Source organism: Delphinapterus leucas, chromosome 21, assembly GCF_059928025.1.
Source record: "Delphinapterus leucas isolate spDelLeu-1000000601 "Yukka" chromosome 21, BTC_Dleu_Yukka2, whole genome shotgun sequence".
NCBI classification, from domain to species: Eukaryota; Metazoa; Chordata; class Mammalia; order Artiodactyla; family Monodontidae; genus Delphinapterus; species Delphinapterus leucas.
In genome coordinates, this window is record NC_143149.1 from 30748822 (window position 1) to 30762695 (window position 13874).

The 13874-nt window shown below is 35.5% G+C and overlaps 1 protein-coding gene across 1 annotated transcript in view; it reads right to left on the minus strand.

Annotated features, from left to right (window-relative positions):
* The window catches only part of LOC111173536 (A disintegrin and metallopeptidase domain 3-like), a 110365-nt gene that overhangs the window by 30812 nt on the left and 65679 nt on the right, over positions 1–13874 (minus strand). Inside the window, 4 exon segments of the mRNA XM_089903783.1 lie at positions 2193–2385; positions 4149–4239; positions 4723–4923; positions 7666–7768. Coding sequence (XP_089759909.1) covers positions 2193–2385; positions 4149–4239; positions 4723–4923; positions 7666–7768 — 588 coding nt within the window.

Below are 13874 nucleotides of genomic sequence, written 5' to 3' on the forward strand. Positions count from 1 at the left end.
TATATGTGTTAGCATACAGCATTCGTTTTTCTCTTTCCGACTTACTTCACTCTGTATGACAAACTCAAGGTCCATCCACCTCACTACAAATAACTCAGTTTCATTTGTTTGTATGGCTGAGTAATATTCCATTGTATATATGTGCCACATCTTCTTTATCCATTCATCTGTCGATGGATACTTAGGTTGCTTCCATGTCCTGGCTATTGTAAATAGAGCTGCAGTGAACACTTTTCTACATGACTCTTTAGGAATTACGGTTTTCTCAAGGTATATGCCCCATAGTGGGATTGCTGGCTGGTATGGTAGTTCTATTTTTAGTTTTTTAAGGAACATCCATACTGTTCTCCATAGTGGCTGTATCAATTTACATTCCCACCAACAGTGCAAGAGGGTTCCCTTTTCTCCACACCCTCTCCAGCATTTATTGTTTGTAGACATTTTTTTTGTGTGTGTGTGGTACACGGGCCTCTCACTGCTGTGGCCTCTCCCATTGCGGAGCACAGGCTCCAGACACGCAGGCTCAGTGGCCATGGCTCATGGGCCCAGCCGCTCCGCGGCAATGTGGAATCCTCCCAGACCCGGGCACGAACCCGCATCCCCTGCATCGGCAGGTGGACTCTCAACCACTGCGCCACCAGGGAAGCCCTGTTTGTAGACTTTTTGATGATGGCCATTCTGACTGGTGTGAGGTGATACCTCATTGTAGATTTGATTTGCATTTCTCTAATGATTAGTGATGTTGAGCATCCTTTCATGTGTTTGTTGACAATCTGTATATCTTCTTTGGAGAAATGTCTATTTAGGTCTTCTGCCCATTTTTGGATTGGGTTGTTTGTATTTTTGATATTGAGCTGCATGAGCTGCTTGTATATTTTGGAGATTAATCCTTTGTCAATTGCTTCATTTGCAAATATTTTCTCCCATTTGGAGGGTTGTCTTTTCGTCTTGTTTATGTTCTCCTTTGCTGGGCAAAACCTTTTAAGTTTCATTAGATCCCATTTGTTTATTTTTGCTTTTATTTCCATTTCTCTAGGAGGTGGGTCAAAAAGGATCTTGCTGTGATTTATGTCATAGAGTGTTCTATGTTTTCCTCTAAGAGTTCTATAGTGTCTGGCCTTACATTTAGGTCTTTAATCCATTTTGAGTTTATTTTTGTGTATGGTGTTAGGGAGTGTTCTAATTTCATTCTTTTACATGTAGCTGTCCAGTTTTCCCAGCACCACTCATTGAAGAGGCTGTCTTTTCTCCATTGTATATTCTTGCCTCCTTTGTCAAAAATAAGGTGACCATATGTGAGTGGGTTTATCTCTGGGCTTTCTATCCTGTTCCATTGATCTATATTTCTGTTTTTGTGGCACTTAATTTTAAATGATCTTCAAAGGGATGACATATTACTTTATAATGTAGTCAGCACCAGTATGTTACTTTGTGATTACTTCATTATTTTTATGTGAGAATATCTCTTCCCATTCTGAGATAAGTTTACTATTCACTTCCATTTTTCTCTTATTTTTTCTTTTCTTAAAATATTATACCTCCATTTAAATTATTTAAATTTAAATGTGAGATAATTGTGTACTGTTTTACATTAGTCAACTAAATTTTCAATGGTACTAGTTTAAAATCATCTGTTATGTTTCTTCAAATGTTTAACAAAAAGAAAAACAAACAAAGCTTAAACTCTGTTTTATTCTTGTGTCTTGAGAAAGGGCAAATTGTTAACAAGTATATTGTGCTTTTGGAAAAAGAATTAGGGAAGTAGGCTAATGAGCAAATCAATATTTTAGTTTTATTACAATCAAATTAATTCTCTTTGTTGTGCTTATTATTCAGGATTGTCTGACCTGCTTTTGGGGTGTATTATTTGATTCTTTTCTCTTCCTTGTTTTACACAAATTATTGCTGGCCTAACAAAGAGGTTAAGTAAGATACTCAAGTGTGAGTACACAACTTTAAATATCTACAGTAAAATTCATAATGAAAAATGACAAAAAGTAAAGCAAGTGTTCCTTTGATCAATAGAAATTTTGACCTTTAAGGCTTAAGATCACGACGCAGTAACCAAAATTGGTAACAATTACAACTTAAAAATCTTAAGTGCCCTCTCTCTCTCTCATACACAAACACACATACACAGACACTAAGACGCTCACACACCACGTATAGAACCATGAAGAATTTGTGTTTACCTGATTTGGACCACACATAGTGCCACTCTTTACATAGGTATAATCATCTCGGAAGGTTACTGGTGTCAAATTTCTTAGATGTGCACTTAGACACACAATGCCTCCAAGGAAAGTATATTGAGTATCAAAAATTTTAAATGGCACTACTTCTGTACGTGTCCAGAGACAAACTAACTTTCCACAATAGATATCCCTGTAATATAACACAGAAAAAATTACCCATATGTCACTTAGCGACACAATATATTGTTTAAATAACAGTTCAAAACATGAGGATAATTCACAATGTTATTCAGAGCATAACACCAAAGCTATTCAGAACATACACCATCTTACTGGTGTGAGGTGATACCTCACTGTAGTTTCGATCTGCATTTCTCTAATGATTAGTGATGTTGAGCATCCTTTCATGTGTTTGTTGGCAATCTGTATATCTTCTTTGGAGAAATGTCTATTCAGGTCTTCTGCCCATTTTTGGATTGGGTTATTTGTTTTTTTGATATTGAGCTGCATGAGCTGCTTGTAAATTTTGGAGATTAATCCTTTGTCAGTTGCTTCATTTGCAAATATTTCTTCCCATTCAGAGGGTTCTCTTTTTGTCTTATGTTTTCCTTTGCTGTGGAAAAGCTTTTAAGTTTCATTAAGTCCCATTTGTTTATTTTTGTTTTTATTTCCATTTCTCTAGGAGGTGGGTCAAAAAGGATCTTGCTGCGATTTATGTCATAGAGTGTTCTGCCTATGTTTTCCTCTAAGAGTTTTATAGTGCCTGGTCTTACATTTAGGTCTTTAATCCATTTTGAGTTTATTTTTGTGTATGATGTTAGGGAGTGTTCTAATTTCACTCTTTTACATGTAGCTGTCCAGTTTTTCCAGCACCACTTATTGAAGAGGCTGTCTTTTCTCCATTGTATATTCTTGCCTCCTTTATCAAAAATAAGGTGACAATATCACCTCAAACCAGTCAAAGTAGCCATCTGCAAAAAATCTACAAACAATAAATGCTGGAGAGGGTGTGCAGAAAAGGGAATCCTCTTGCACTGTTGGTGGGAATGTAAATTGATACAGCCACTATGGAGAACAGTATGGAGGTTCCTTAAAAAACTAAAAATAGAACTACCATACCACCCAGCAATCCCACTATGGGGCATATACCCTGAGAAAACCATAATTCCAAAAGAGTCATGTAGAAAAGTGTTCACTGCAGCTCTATTTACAATATCCAGGACATGGAACCAACCTAAATGTCCATTGACAGATGAATGGATAAAGAAGATGTGGCACATATATACAATGGAATATTACTCAGCCATACAAAGAAATGAAACTGAGTTATTTATAGTGAGGTGGATGGACCTAGAGTCTGTCATACAGAGTGAAGTAAGTCAGAAAGAGAAAAACAAATACCGCATGCTAACACATATACATGCAATCTAAAAAAAAAAATGGCTCTGAAGACCCTAAGGGCAGGACAGGAATAAAGATGCAGATGTAGAGAATGGACTTGAGGACACGGGGAGGTGAAAGGGTAAGCTGGGACGAAGTGAGAGAGTGGCATGGACATATATACACTACCAAATGTAAAACAGATATGTAGTGGGAAGCAGCTGCATAGCATAGGGAGATCAGCTCGGTGCTTTTTCACCACCTAAAGGGGTGGGATAGGGAGGATGGGAGGGAGACGCAAGAGGGAGGATATATGGGGATATATGTATATGTATAGCTGATTCATTTTGTTTTAAAGCAGAAACTAACACACCATTGTAAAGCAATTATACTCCAATAAAGATGTTAAAAAAAATTTTTTTAAAAAGAACATACACCATCTTACGAAGTGCACCATATAAATTTATCTTTATATACTATATTCATCTCTCATTTGTATTAAGTGATTCTTTGCAGTACACACACATATACATACAGTGCATTTGGAAAATGTATATTTTTCTAAATACGCACCGATAATTACAAAAACGACCCTAACAGTTTCCAAAGTCATCTGTATGCATATTCACTTCTTGTGAACATAGAGCAGAAGCCCCCTTCGAAACTGAAAATATAAATAAAGTTTCAATTACTCATCTTAAAAATTAAAAATTAAAAGCATGGCAAATTTATACAAAGGCATTTAGACAACAAAGCCTAGGCAGTGTCATCTACTATAAATATTGGGTGCCATCTACTGGCTATATATGAAGGAGAAACACTTAACTAAAAACTACCTACTCGAGAATAGAAATTGTTATTATCATCCATAAATGATTAAGAAGTAAAACAATCCTTTGCTCACTTATCTGCAATTCTAATAGTCTACTCCATTTCCACCAATCACCTGAAACTTGACTAATATCCTATTCTTTTTGTCTCGTACTCACTAGATCTATTCTACCTCCTGACATAGGTCAAAGGTGCTTTGTTTTGCAGTTTTATCTCCAAATTTAGATTTAAGCAATAATTATTATTATGGCTATAGGGTGTATTACTGACTTAAGAAACAAATATAGTTTAAAAATAAACCTCAGAAAAAAAATACAACCATTACATTTTCCAAACAACTCTGCACACTGTTTATCTGTATCTTGGCATACTCCTTGAGAGCAAAAGGCAGTCTTATTATTGCACAGTTCTAAATCAGCAGATTTCATATCAGGTACACAAAACTCAGCTATCCCATTGCAAAATTCTGGAAAATCACACATATCCGTGCTTTTCCTACATACATGTCCTCTTTCAGCTATCTGTGAGACAAAGAAAACCAAATATTTGTTCTTAAAGTAGTAAAACAAAATATACAAATTTAAATAGGAGGATTGTATTTGTAACTATCATTTCCATTATTAATACATTTGTAAGTATTTAAAGTTAAATTATGAATTTACTTAAAAGTTCTGGTGGAATAGATCAGAAAGAAGCCAAATGTCCATCAATGGATAAACAAGTTGTCCTATGGACAATGGAATATGTTCAGCCACATAAAGGAATAGAGTACTGGTTTATGCTACAAGGTGATTGAAACTTCAGAACACTGTATTTAGTGAAGAAAACCAGACACAAAGGTCACACATTGTATGGTTCTACCTATATGAAATGTCCAGAGTAGGTAAATCCATAGAGGCAGAATGCAGATGGCTGGTTGCCAGGGACTGAGGGGAAGGGAGAAAGGAAGGCAAGTGCATAATGGGTCAGGATCTCTCTGTTTGGATGAGGAACCTGCTATGGAACCAGGTCGAGGTGGTTGCACCACATTGTGAACGCACTAAATGCTACTGAATTGTTCACTTGAAAACGGTTAATTCTTTATTGTGCGATTTGCGCTTCAATTTAAAACAATGGCTCTGGTGAAAGTTCTCATAGTTAAAATGCTCTGGTTATCCTGAATATTTACTTCAAGATAAATAGAAAATATTTGATATAAAACTACGTGTATTTGTTTTCCAGCTTTTGATTCTTGGTGACTAATTAGTTGCACTCCTGAGATGTTTTAACTAACTCAGATGCCAGTCTTTGCCATGTTTCTAAAATGTTTCTTAATGGACATCTTTATCCTTCTTGCATTTCAAGTAATTTTCCTTTCAGGACTAACTCCACTTCCACCATGAGGAGCTTATAGCTGACATGAAACTGCTGCTGACTCAGGATGATAATCAGAACCCTTCTCCCTAGACACAGTGGTGGGAATTTAACTTAGAACGTAGTGGTGGGTCAGGGTTTCTGCCTCTACCAGGGGTGGAGATGAATGTTGGGAAACAGAGGATCCCTCTGCTCTTCTGAAACATCACACACTATGGACTAGAAAAGCCAGGAACTTCAATGAGCTATCTGTACTGCCTACAGGAAAAGTGTGTTTGAGAACTGCCAACAAAAAGGCAAGGATATCCAACAGATGTAGAATAAGAATCCTGTTGCTCCTGTTCCAAACAAAGATTCACCTGAGCACAAAGCTAGACTCATGCCTTACTTAAGCTTCATAAGTGTTTGTTATTCTTTGCTTGGCTGTTGATCAAGATACAACTGACCCATAATAACTGGTGTTATGCAGTACCAATCACAGTTTCTTAAATTTCATATAGGAATGTCTGGGTACTGGCTAAAAACATATTAACCACTGTTATGTGTCAGAAAAACAGCTGGTTAGACTATTGGTCTTCCATGTCTTTGCACTTGGACTTGTGTCCATCTAAAATGAAAATTTATAAGAAAAAACTGGATCAGATCACTAAATTGCAGACAGAAGTCAGTGGAAACTAGCCTAAATGGCAGTGGACAGAGAAGAAAATGGAAAGCCTTTTAAGCTTATGGCCACCCGTAAGAGAGCAGAGTGTAAGGCACCTGTGAGCCTTTAAATGACAGCAAAAGCCAAATTCTATGCTATAATACATAATAAAATTAATGTGAACTAACATAGGACATTTAGCTGTTACCCTGAAGCCCTCCCTAGTAACTTATACTATGAATTTTCATTCGACCAAATGTAGCAATTACCTCTGTTGTAAAGAATTATCCTTTGAGATGTAGGCAGAGGGCAATGGACTGTTTAGAAAAGTCTGACTGCTCATTTCCACTGATTTGGAGACAAAGACTAAGATGAGAGCTCTGGTGAAGGAAAGGGCAGCAAGGTTTATTGCTAAGAAGTGGAAACCCTAGGCTGGCCTCTACATTCATGTGCCTTGAAACAAATGACCGCTGACTTTAAAAACTAGCCCACTGGGTGAAAAAGAACATGCATAGAGCAAAGTAAAATAATGTTAGGAGAGATTTCATGGACAAAGAAAAAACAAACTTGGCAGCAAAACCTCTCATTAATCAGTCTTTATGTTTGTCATAGACCCCTGAAAGTGACACAAAAACGGTGAGTCACTAAAATGAAGCAATCCCTAGAACAGAGATTTTACCCAGTCTCCTATCAGATGTGGCTATGAAGGAAAATTGAATGGAAAACTTCCCAAGGGAAGTCAAGGGTTCAGTCAGTCACTTCCAGGGTCTTGCCAAAGCTAATCTTCACTATTAGATATGCTACATATTGCTGACTATTCTATATGGATTCCTTTTCTGCTACGTTCAAAATGAGGCATTTTAATTATTATTGTCTGTTTATTCAAATATTGCATGTCAAGTGTGTGTTGGGTGGCTTATTCATAATTTTGTCATAAGTTGTTCAATCATGACGAGCTACATTCAGGCACGACCAAGAGGAACTCATAGCATCCAAATTATCTGGAGTTGTTATTAAATGCAATAAGAGGATGGGTCTTGAGCAGAGATTGAAACAATACAGTAAGAGGCAGCACTACGAAAGAGGTTGAAAAAGATCTAAGGACCTTCTCTCAGTTCTGAAATCAACTGTGTATGAATCGAGTACATAAAGTAATATAATTTGAAACATGAGTAAAAATAAAAGCAGAAAAAAAAAGCTACAAAACGCACCCAAAAGAACATAAAAATTTCATGAAAGAAAATAAGGCAATATTTTGAAAACTTACCTGACAAGTTTTTCTGTCACAGCATGGTCCTGTACCACACTCTGCATCTCCAATCAGAGAACATGTTACAGCATCACAGCATTTTTTATGAGAGCATTGCTAAAAAGCAAATGCAATCAATTTAAATAAAAGGAATTTTCAATAAAATAAATCATTTTATTTATTGTCATAATATACTAAAGTATGTCTCTAAGTTAATTACAATCACAATTTTTACTTCTGTATCTACTTTTAACACCACTTAATATATATATCTAAACATAATATATTTTGATATAGAAAAAAAAGATGGCAATGAAATTATTCATGGTTCCATGCTCAAGAATTTGAACTGTTAAAAATGTAATGCAATTTATTTCAATCTTTGTGTTCATAAATATAGGAATTGTAAATTTTGAGATTTTTTTCACTTACTACATCTTGAGTGGTTACCCATCTTATCAAATCTCTTCAAGATATCATTCTGTGAATATATAATAATTTTTGGATGTGACAAAATAGAGTTTCTAAATTACAACAGCATATTATCGTTGTAAATGACATTTCAAAGAAAATTTGTCATTTTTTAGCTCTAAGATTGTATATGAAAGATTGATTCTAGAAGTTATTAGGTCAAAGAATTTAAAAATATTAAAGGCTCTTCATAATATACACTATTTCCTTCTTTCTATATAGTTATCTATTCAGTGTAAGAGTGATGTTAAATAAGACTGATAATATTTTAAAATAAGTAAAGCTGTGACAAAGTGAGAGAGTGGCATGGACATATATACACTACCAGACGTAAGGTAGATAGCTAGTGGGAAGCAGCCGCATAGCACAGGGAGATCAGCTCGGTGCTTTGTGACCACCTAGAGGGGTGGGATAGGGAGTGTGGGAGGGAGGGAGACACAAGAGGGAAGAGATATGGGAACATATGTATATGTATAACTGATTCACTTTGTTATAAAGCAGAAACTAACACACCATTGTAAAGCAATTATACTCCAATAAAGATGTAAAAAAAAAAAATGACATTTTTCTTGGCCTATGGAAATAAAAAAAAAATAAGTAAAGTGGATAGGAACAAATTACTAAGTGTTTATATCTGTTTCAATTTTATTAGTTTTATTATTAATGTGCTGAACATTTTACATATCTGCACAATCTGATTTATACTTTTATGCATACTTTTTGTTGAAGTAGTCTTCTGTTTATTTCCTTTATTTGTAAGCACTTTTATATTAATGACGTTAACCCCTAGCCACTAATATATTTTACAGTGTTTTACAATTTGTCATGACAGTTTATTTCTATTTTGGCAGTTGTTTTTTTTTTAGTTTTTTGTTATTATGATATTGTGAAATCTGACAACTGCCAACTTTCTTTGGTATTTGTTCTAAAAGTTTATGTATAAAACTTTCCTCCACCCTAACCCCAGTAAATATGTGAAGGTACAGTGTGTGTGTAAAAGTTTTGTGTTATATATATACATATATGTGTGTATATATGTATTTTTATTTGACATTAAATATTTTGAATAGTATGTTGTAAAAGTAACTATAATAATGTATCTTTTCCCCCCAAAATTAAATTATCAGTTGTGTTTATAGAATAATAAGTTATTCCTGATAGTTTATTATACCTGGATACTCATATAATGTCCTATATAAAATTAAATATAATGTCTTCAATTACATTAATTGCATATTATTAAAGTATATCCCAAACTCTATTACTATATAACACTTTGTAATATTTACAGGAATCAGATGATATTCTTTCTTCTTTAATTTTCATGTTTCATTATTAAGAAGAATGTGTTATGTTTCACAATATAAATATTTTAATGAAAACTATCAAGAGAATTTAGTGAAGATGGAAGATTAAACACACAGTGAACATTAACATTGGGGAAAATAAAACAAAAATCAATGACGTGAAAGGGAAATCTCTAACACCTAGAATCAAAGAGAAAGCCTACTACAGTGCAAAACATATTTGGACAATACTCAATGTATAATGGAAACCTAGACTAAATACCAGGCTTAGAAATTGGCCTTTTATGACATGTAGTTTAAAAATGGAATTCCATCATGGGACTGGAAGTGAGGACTTTGTAACATAGGTAACTGTGGTTTATCATTGAGAAATTTGAGAAATCAAAGAACATTCTTTTACTCCTAGTTGTCCAAACATTTTATCAAATGTTTCTTCAATATTTAATATCTTGTAATTTTTATCTCTTTGTTACTTTAATGATATATGTTGAAAAATACTGAAACATTTCTCTATTTCTGGAATAAACACCATAAGCATCCTCTTTTTCAGGTATTTACTGGTTATTTGATAATTTTGACTTAGGCATTTTGCAGGTATTTTCCAAAATATAAACCAGTCATTCAAAGTAATGCTAAGCTGACTACAGGAGGAATCAACAACTTTCATTATTTAATTTTATTTCTATATACTTGCAAAGTGCACTGAAAATTGATTTTTTAAAAAAAAAATATGCAATTTACAATAATATCCAAAAACATGAACTACTTAGGGTTAAATTTAAGTAATTACAGACACCTAAATAAATGGAACAATATACCATGTTCATGGTTTGAAAAACACATTATGTATACTATTCAATTCTCCATAAATTCATCTTTAGATTTTTTAAAAAATTTCAAGAGTTTTTTTTTTTTTTTTTAGGGGGTGGGTAGAAATGGAAAAGTTGATTTAAAATTTTATATAGAAATATAAAGACCTAAAATAGCCAAATCTATCTTGAGAAAGAAGTAACCAAACATGAAGATATATTTTACCTGATTTTGTGCATTAGGATAAGGAGACCTGGTACTGGATAGATATGTAGATTATTGGAACACAAAGTATGTCATGAATTGTTTTTCAGTAAATGTACCAAGGTAATTCAATGGGGGAAGGACAGTCTCTTCAACAAATGGGTCTAGAACAATTGAATATCTTGAGAAAAATATACCTTGATCCTTAACTTACAAAGTGCCACAAATTACTCAAAATGGATCATACACATACACATAAAAACTAAAATTTGTAGACTTCTAGAAGAACATTTACAAGGAAGCTTCACAAATTTAGGATAGATAGGCTACAAGTAGCATAATATATCAAAGAAGAAAATTATAAACTGGACTTCATCAAATTAAAAACTTTGACTCTTTGAAAGATGTCATTAAGAAAACACAAAGCTAAGCCACATACTGGGAGAAAACCTGGCAAAGGCTTGTGTATAGTTTATATTAAGAATTCCTGTAAGTATATAATAAAAAGACAAACAACCCCATTAAACTTTGCAAAATATTTGAACAGACATTTTAAAAAGGAAACATATGAATGCCCAATAATCACATGAAATACTGTCCCATATAATTAGTCATCAGGAAAATACAAACTAAAACTGCAATGAGATACCAGCACAAACTGAAATGACTAAAATGAAAAAGACTGGCAGTAACAAAAGTGGTGAGGATTCAGAACAACCGCCACTGTTATACATAGATGGATGGAATGCACAATATTACAACCATTTTGGAAAGCATTTTGACACTTTGTTACAAACTTAATAGTACAATGAATGTGTTGTGACAGAAATTAGAAGTTTAGATATTTATGGGATTGACTTGGATGAGGTAAGGGAAAACTGTCTGTGGTAATGTAAACATTCTACATATTTTCCACATTTAATCAGGTGTAGCATCACTCAAATTCAAAAACTCAGCAAGTCAGAAAGAAAATATAAATAAGTAAAATGAAGGCCACCTAAACACATCATGAGTCTCTGTGCAGACAAGAAAAGACAAGGTCACAATGCCTTTGTGGATATAAAGGCAGATAGGTCCTGTGGATCATCTGGCCAGGTATGGTATGCAGAAGCAGACTTGTTCAGTAAGGTCTTCAGTGACAGTGAGGGCAAATGGTTTTTGACCACTGTTGTTGAGACCCCTGAAAGGTTCCATCAGTGGGAAGTGATGGTCTTGCGACACGAAACAAAGTTTATTGGGCTTGCTGTTCACCCACCTATACTTTCAAGAAAATAAAAACTACTTCCCTTCTGCTGGTGGCCATAACTATAGATAGAAAAGTCCTGGTGATCAAGACCGGTTTAGTCACTCCAAAATTTACTGAGATATGTTCTTACAATGAGTAAGAAAAGAAAGAAATTAGAGATGTGCTTAGGCAAAAGCCTGGTGAAGTCATAAAGTCTCATCCAAATAGCATATTATGGATCGATGTAAGTTTTGCTGGATATGAAGGCTTCAAAGTCACTCAGTCACTTTCAGAACCAACCTCATGCTCTAAGCACCACTGGTCAATGAACACACTGTCTAATGACATGGATGTGGAGAAAGAGAATGTAAAGACCTATCGGGGCTTACTGCAGTAGGTCTTGTTAAAAGATAACCTGAGGCATATTAAAACTTTTAAGAGTTTATTTGAGCAAAAACTGATTCAAAATGGGCAGCATCCAATTTAACAGTTAGAAAGACGCTCCACAGGACTTCCCTGGTGGTCCAGTGGTTAAGACTCTGCACTTCCACTGCAGGAGGCACGGGTTTGATCCCTGGTCAAGGGACTAAGATCCTGCATGCCACACGGCATGGTCAGAAAAGAAAAAAAAAGTAAAAAAAAAAAAAAAAAAGAAAGAAACTCTTAAGAGCTGTAAAATATGGAAGACTTTTATAGGCAGAAGGGAGTGGGAACAAGGAAGTTATACTGGCAAAAAGGTGGGCTGATTATTGCAAAGTTACTTTCCTTTAGGGGATGGCAGGGGTCTATCAGGCAGATTACCTAACTAGTGCTGGCCAGGTGATTCCTGATTGACTGGTTTAAGATTCCATTTCTGGAAGAGCCAAAAGTGTAGTTAAGGTAAATCTCTCAATTTGGTGATGTGAGGTTTAGCATAAGGGACTCCATTTGGGGCCTGGTGTCTTGTTTTCGTTTTTTTTTTTTTTTTTTAAATTAATTAATTAATTAATTAATTTTTGCTGTGTTGGGTCTTCGTTTCTGTGCGAGGGCTTTCTCTAGTTGCGGCAAGCGGGGGCCACTCTTCATCGCGGTGTGCGGGCCTCTCACTGTCGCGGTCTCTCTTGTTGCGGAGCACAGGCTCCAGATGCACAGGCTCAGTAGTTGTGGCTCACAGGCCCAGTTGCTCTGCGGCATGTGGGATCTTCCCAGACCAGGGATCGAGCCCGTGTCCCCTGCATTGGCAGGCAGATTCTCAACCGCTGTGCCACCAGGGATGCCCCTGTTTCTTTTAACAGTCTTTACAGCTATAATAAAACAGTGGCCTATCCAAGATGAATTCTCATTTTCCAATACATACCCTTGAAATCCAGTGGGGCAAGCTACCTCTTCCCTTAGGTCCACTGTGACTCCATCTTGGATTTTAAATGAAGACTTGAGAGTGCCCAGATGATGAAATAGTGACCCAAATCAGATTAATCAGTTCATCCACACAGTGCAAACAGGCTATCAGAGACAACTGAACGTACTCTTGTATCGCAGGAATAATCTCTGAAAAACTATTTAGGAACTGGGCAATAAACTACCCAGAATGGACACCTTGGCAAAAGCTAAATGTAATTTCCTGCAGGCCAAGGGACAGAAAAATCAATGGTTCAAGTCTGAGTCCTATGTTCATGTAGACATGGATATTAGGCCAGAGAGAATCTAATGAGGAAATTGTTTGTCTGCCCTTCGGAGAAAGTCTCTCTCACTACTGGGCTACAGAATAGCCATGGTACTTTAAGGTTTGGGCTGTGAGCAGGAATTATTCCTGGACACCATGTATTTACTATTGGCAGACTATCCTGTCTGACATGATACCATTTGATTGGCATTCACCCCAAATGTTTGGTACCCACTCTGTACACAGATCTTACCTCCTTCAACAATAAACAGGACAAGAATAAAGGGTTTCATCCACATGAAATGAAAGCCATATATACTGGTCAAGATGGATTGGAGAAGTGATGGTAGCCAAGTTGTCAAGCCTTTCATCTATCCTGAGCACAGGCCATTATAGTACCAGGAAGTCCCCAGGGGTGAGATTGAAAGAATATTCTTACTAGATTTGGAAATGCTCTCAAATCACATACATTTCTGGTGGGTTCTTTAGGGCTAACACATACCCGAACAGTCATAAATAATAGATTTATGCTGAATAGATGATGGGGATAGATATTCTACATAA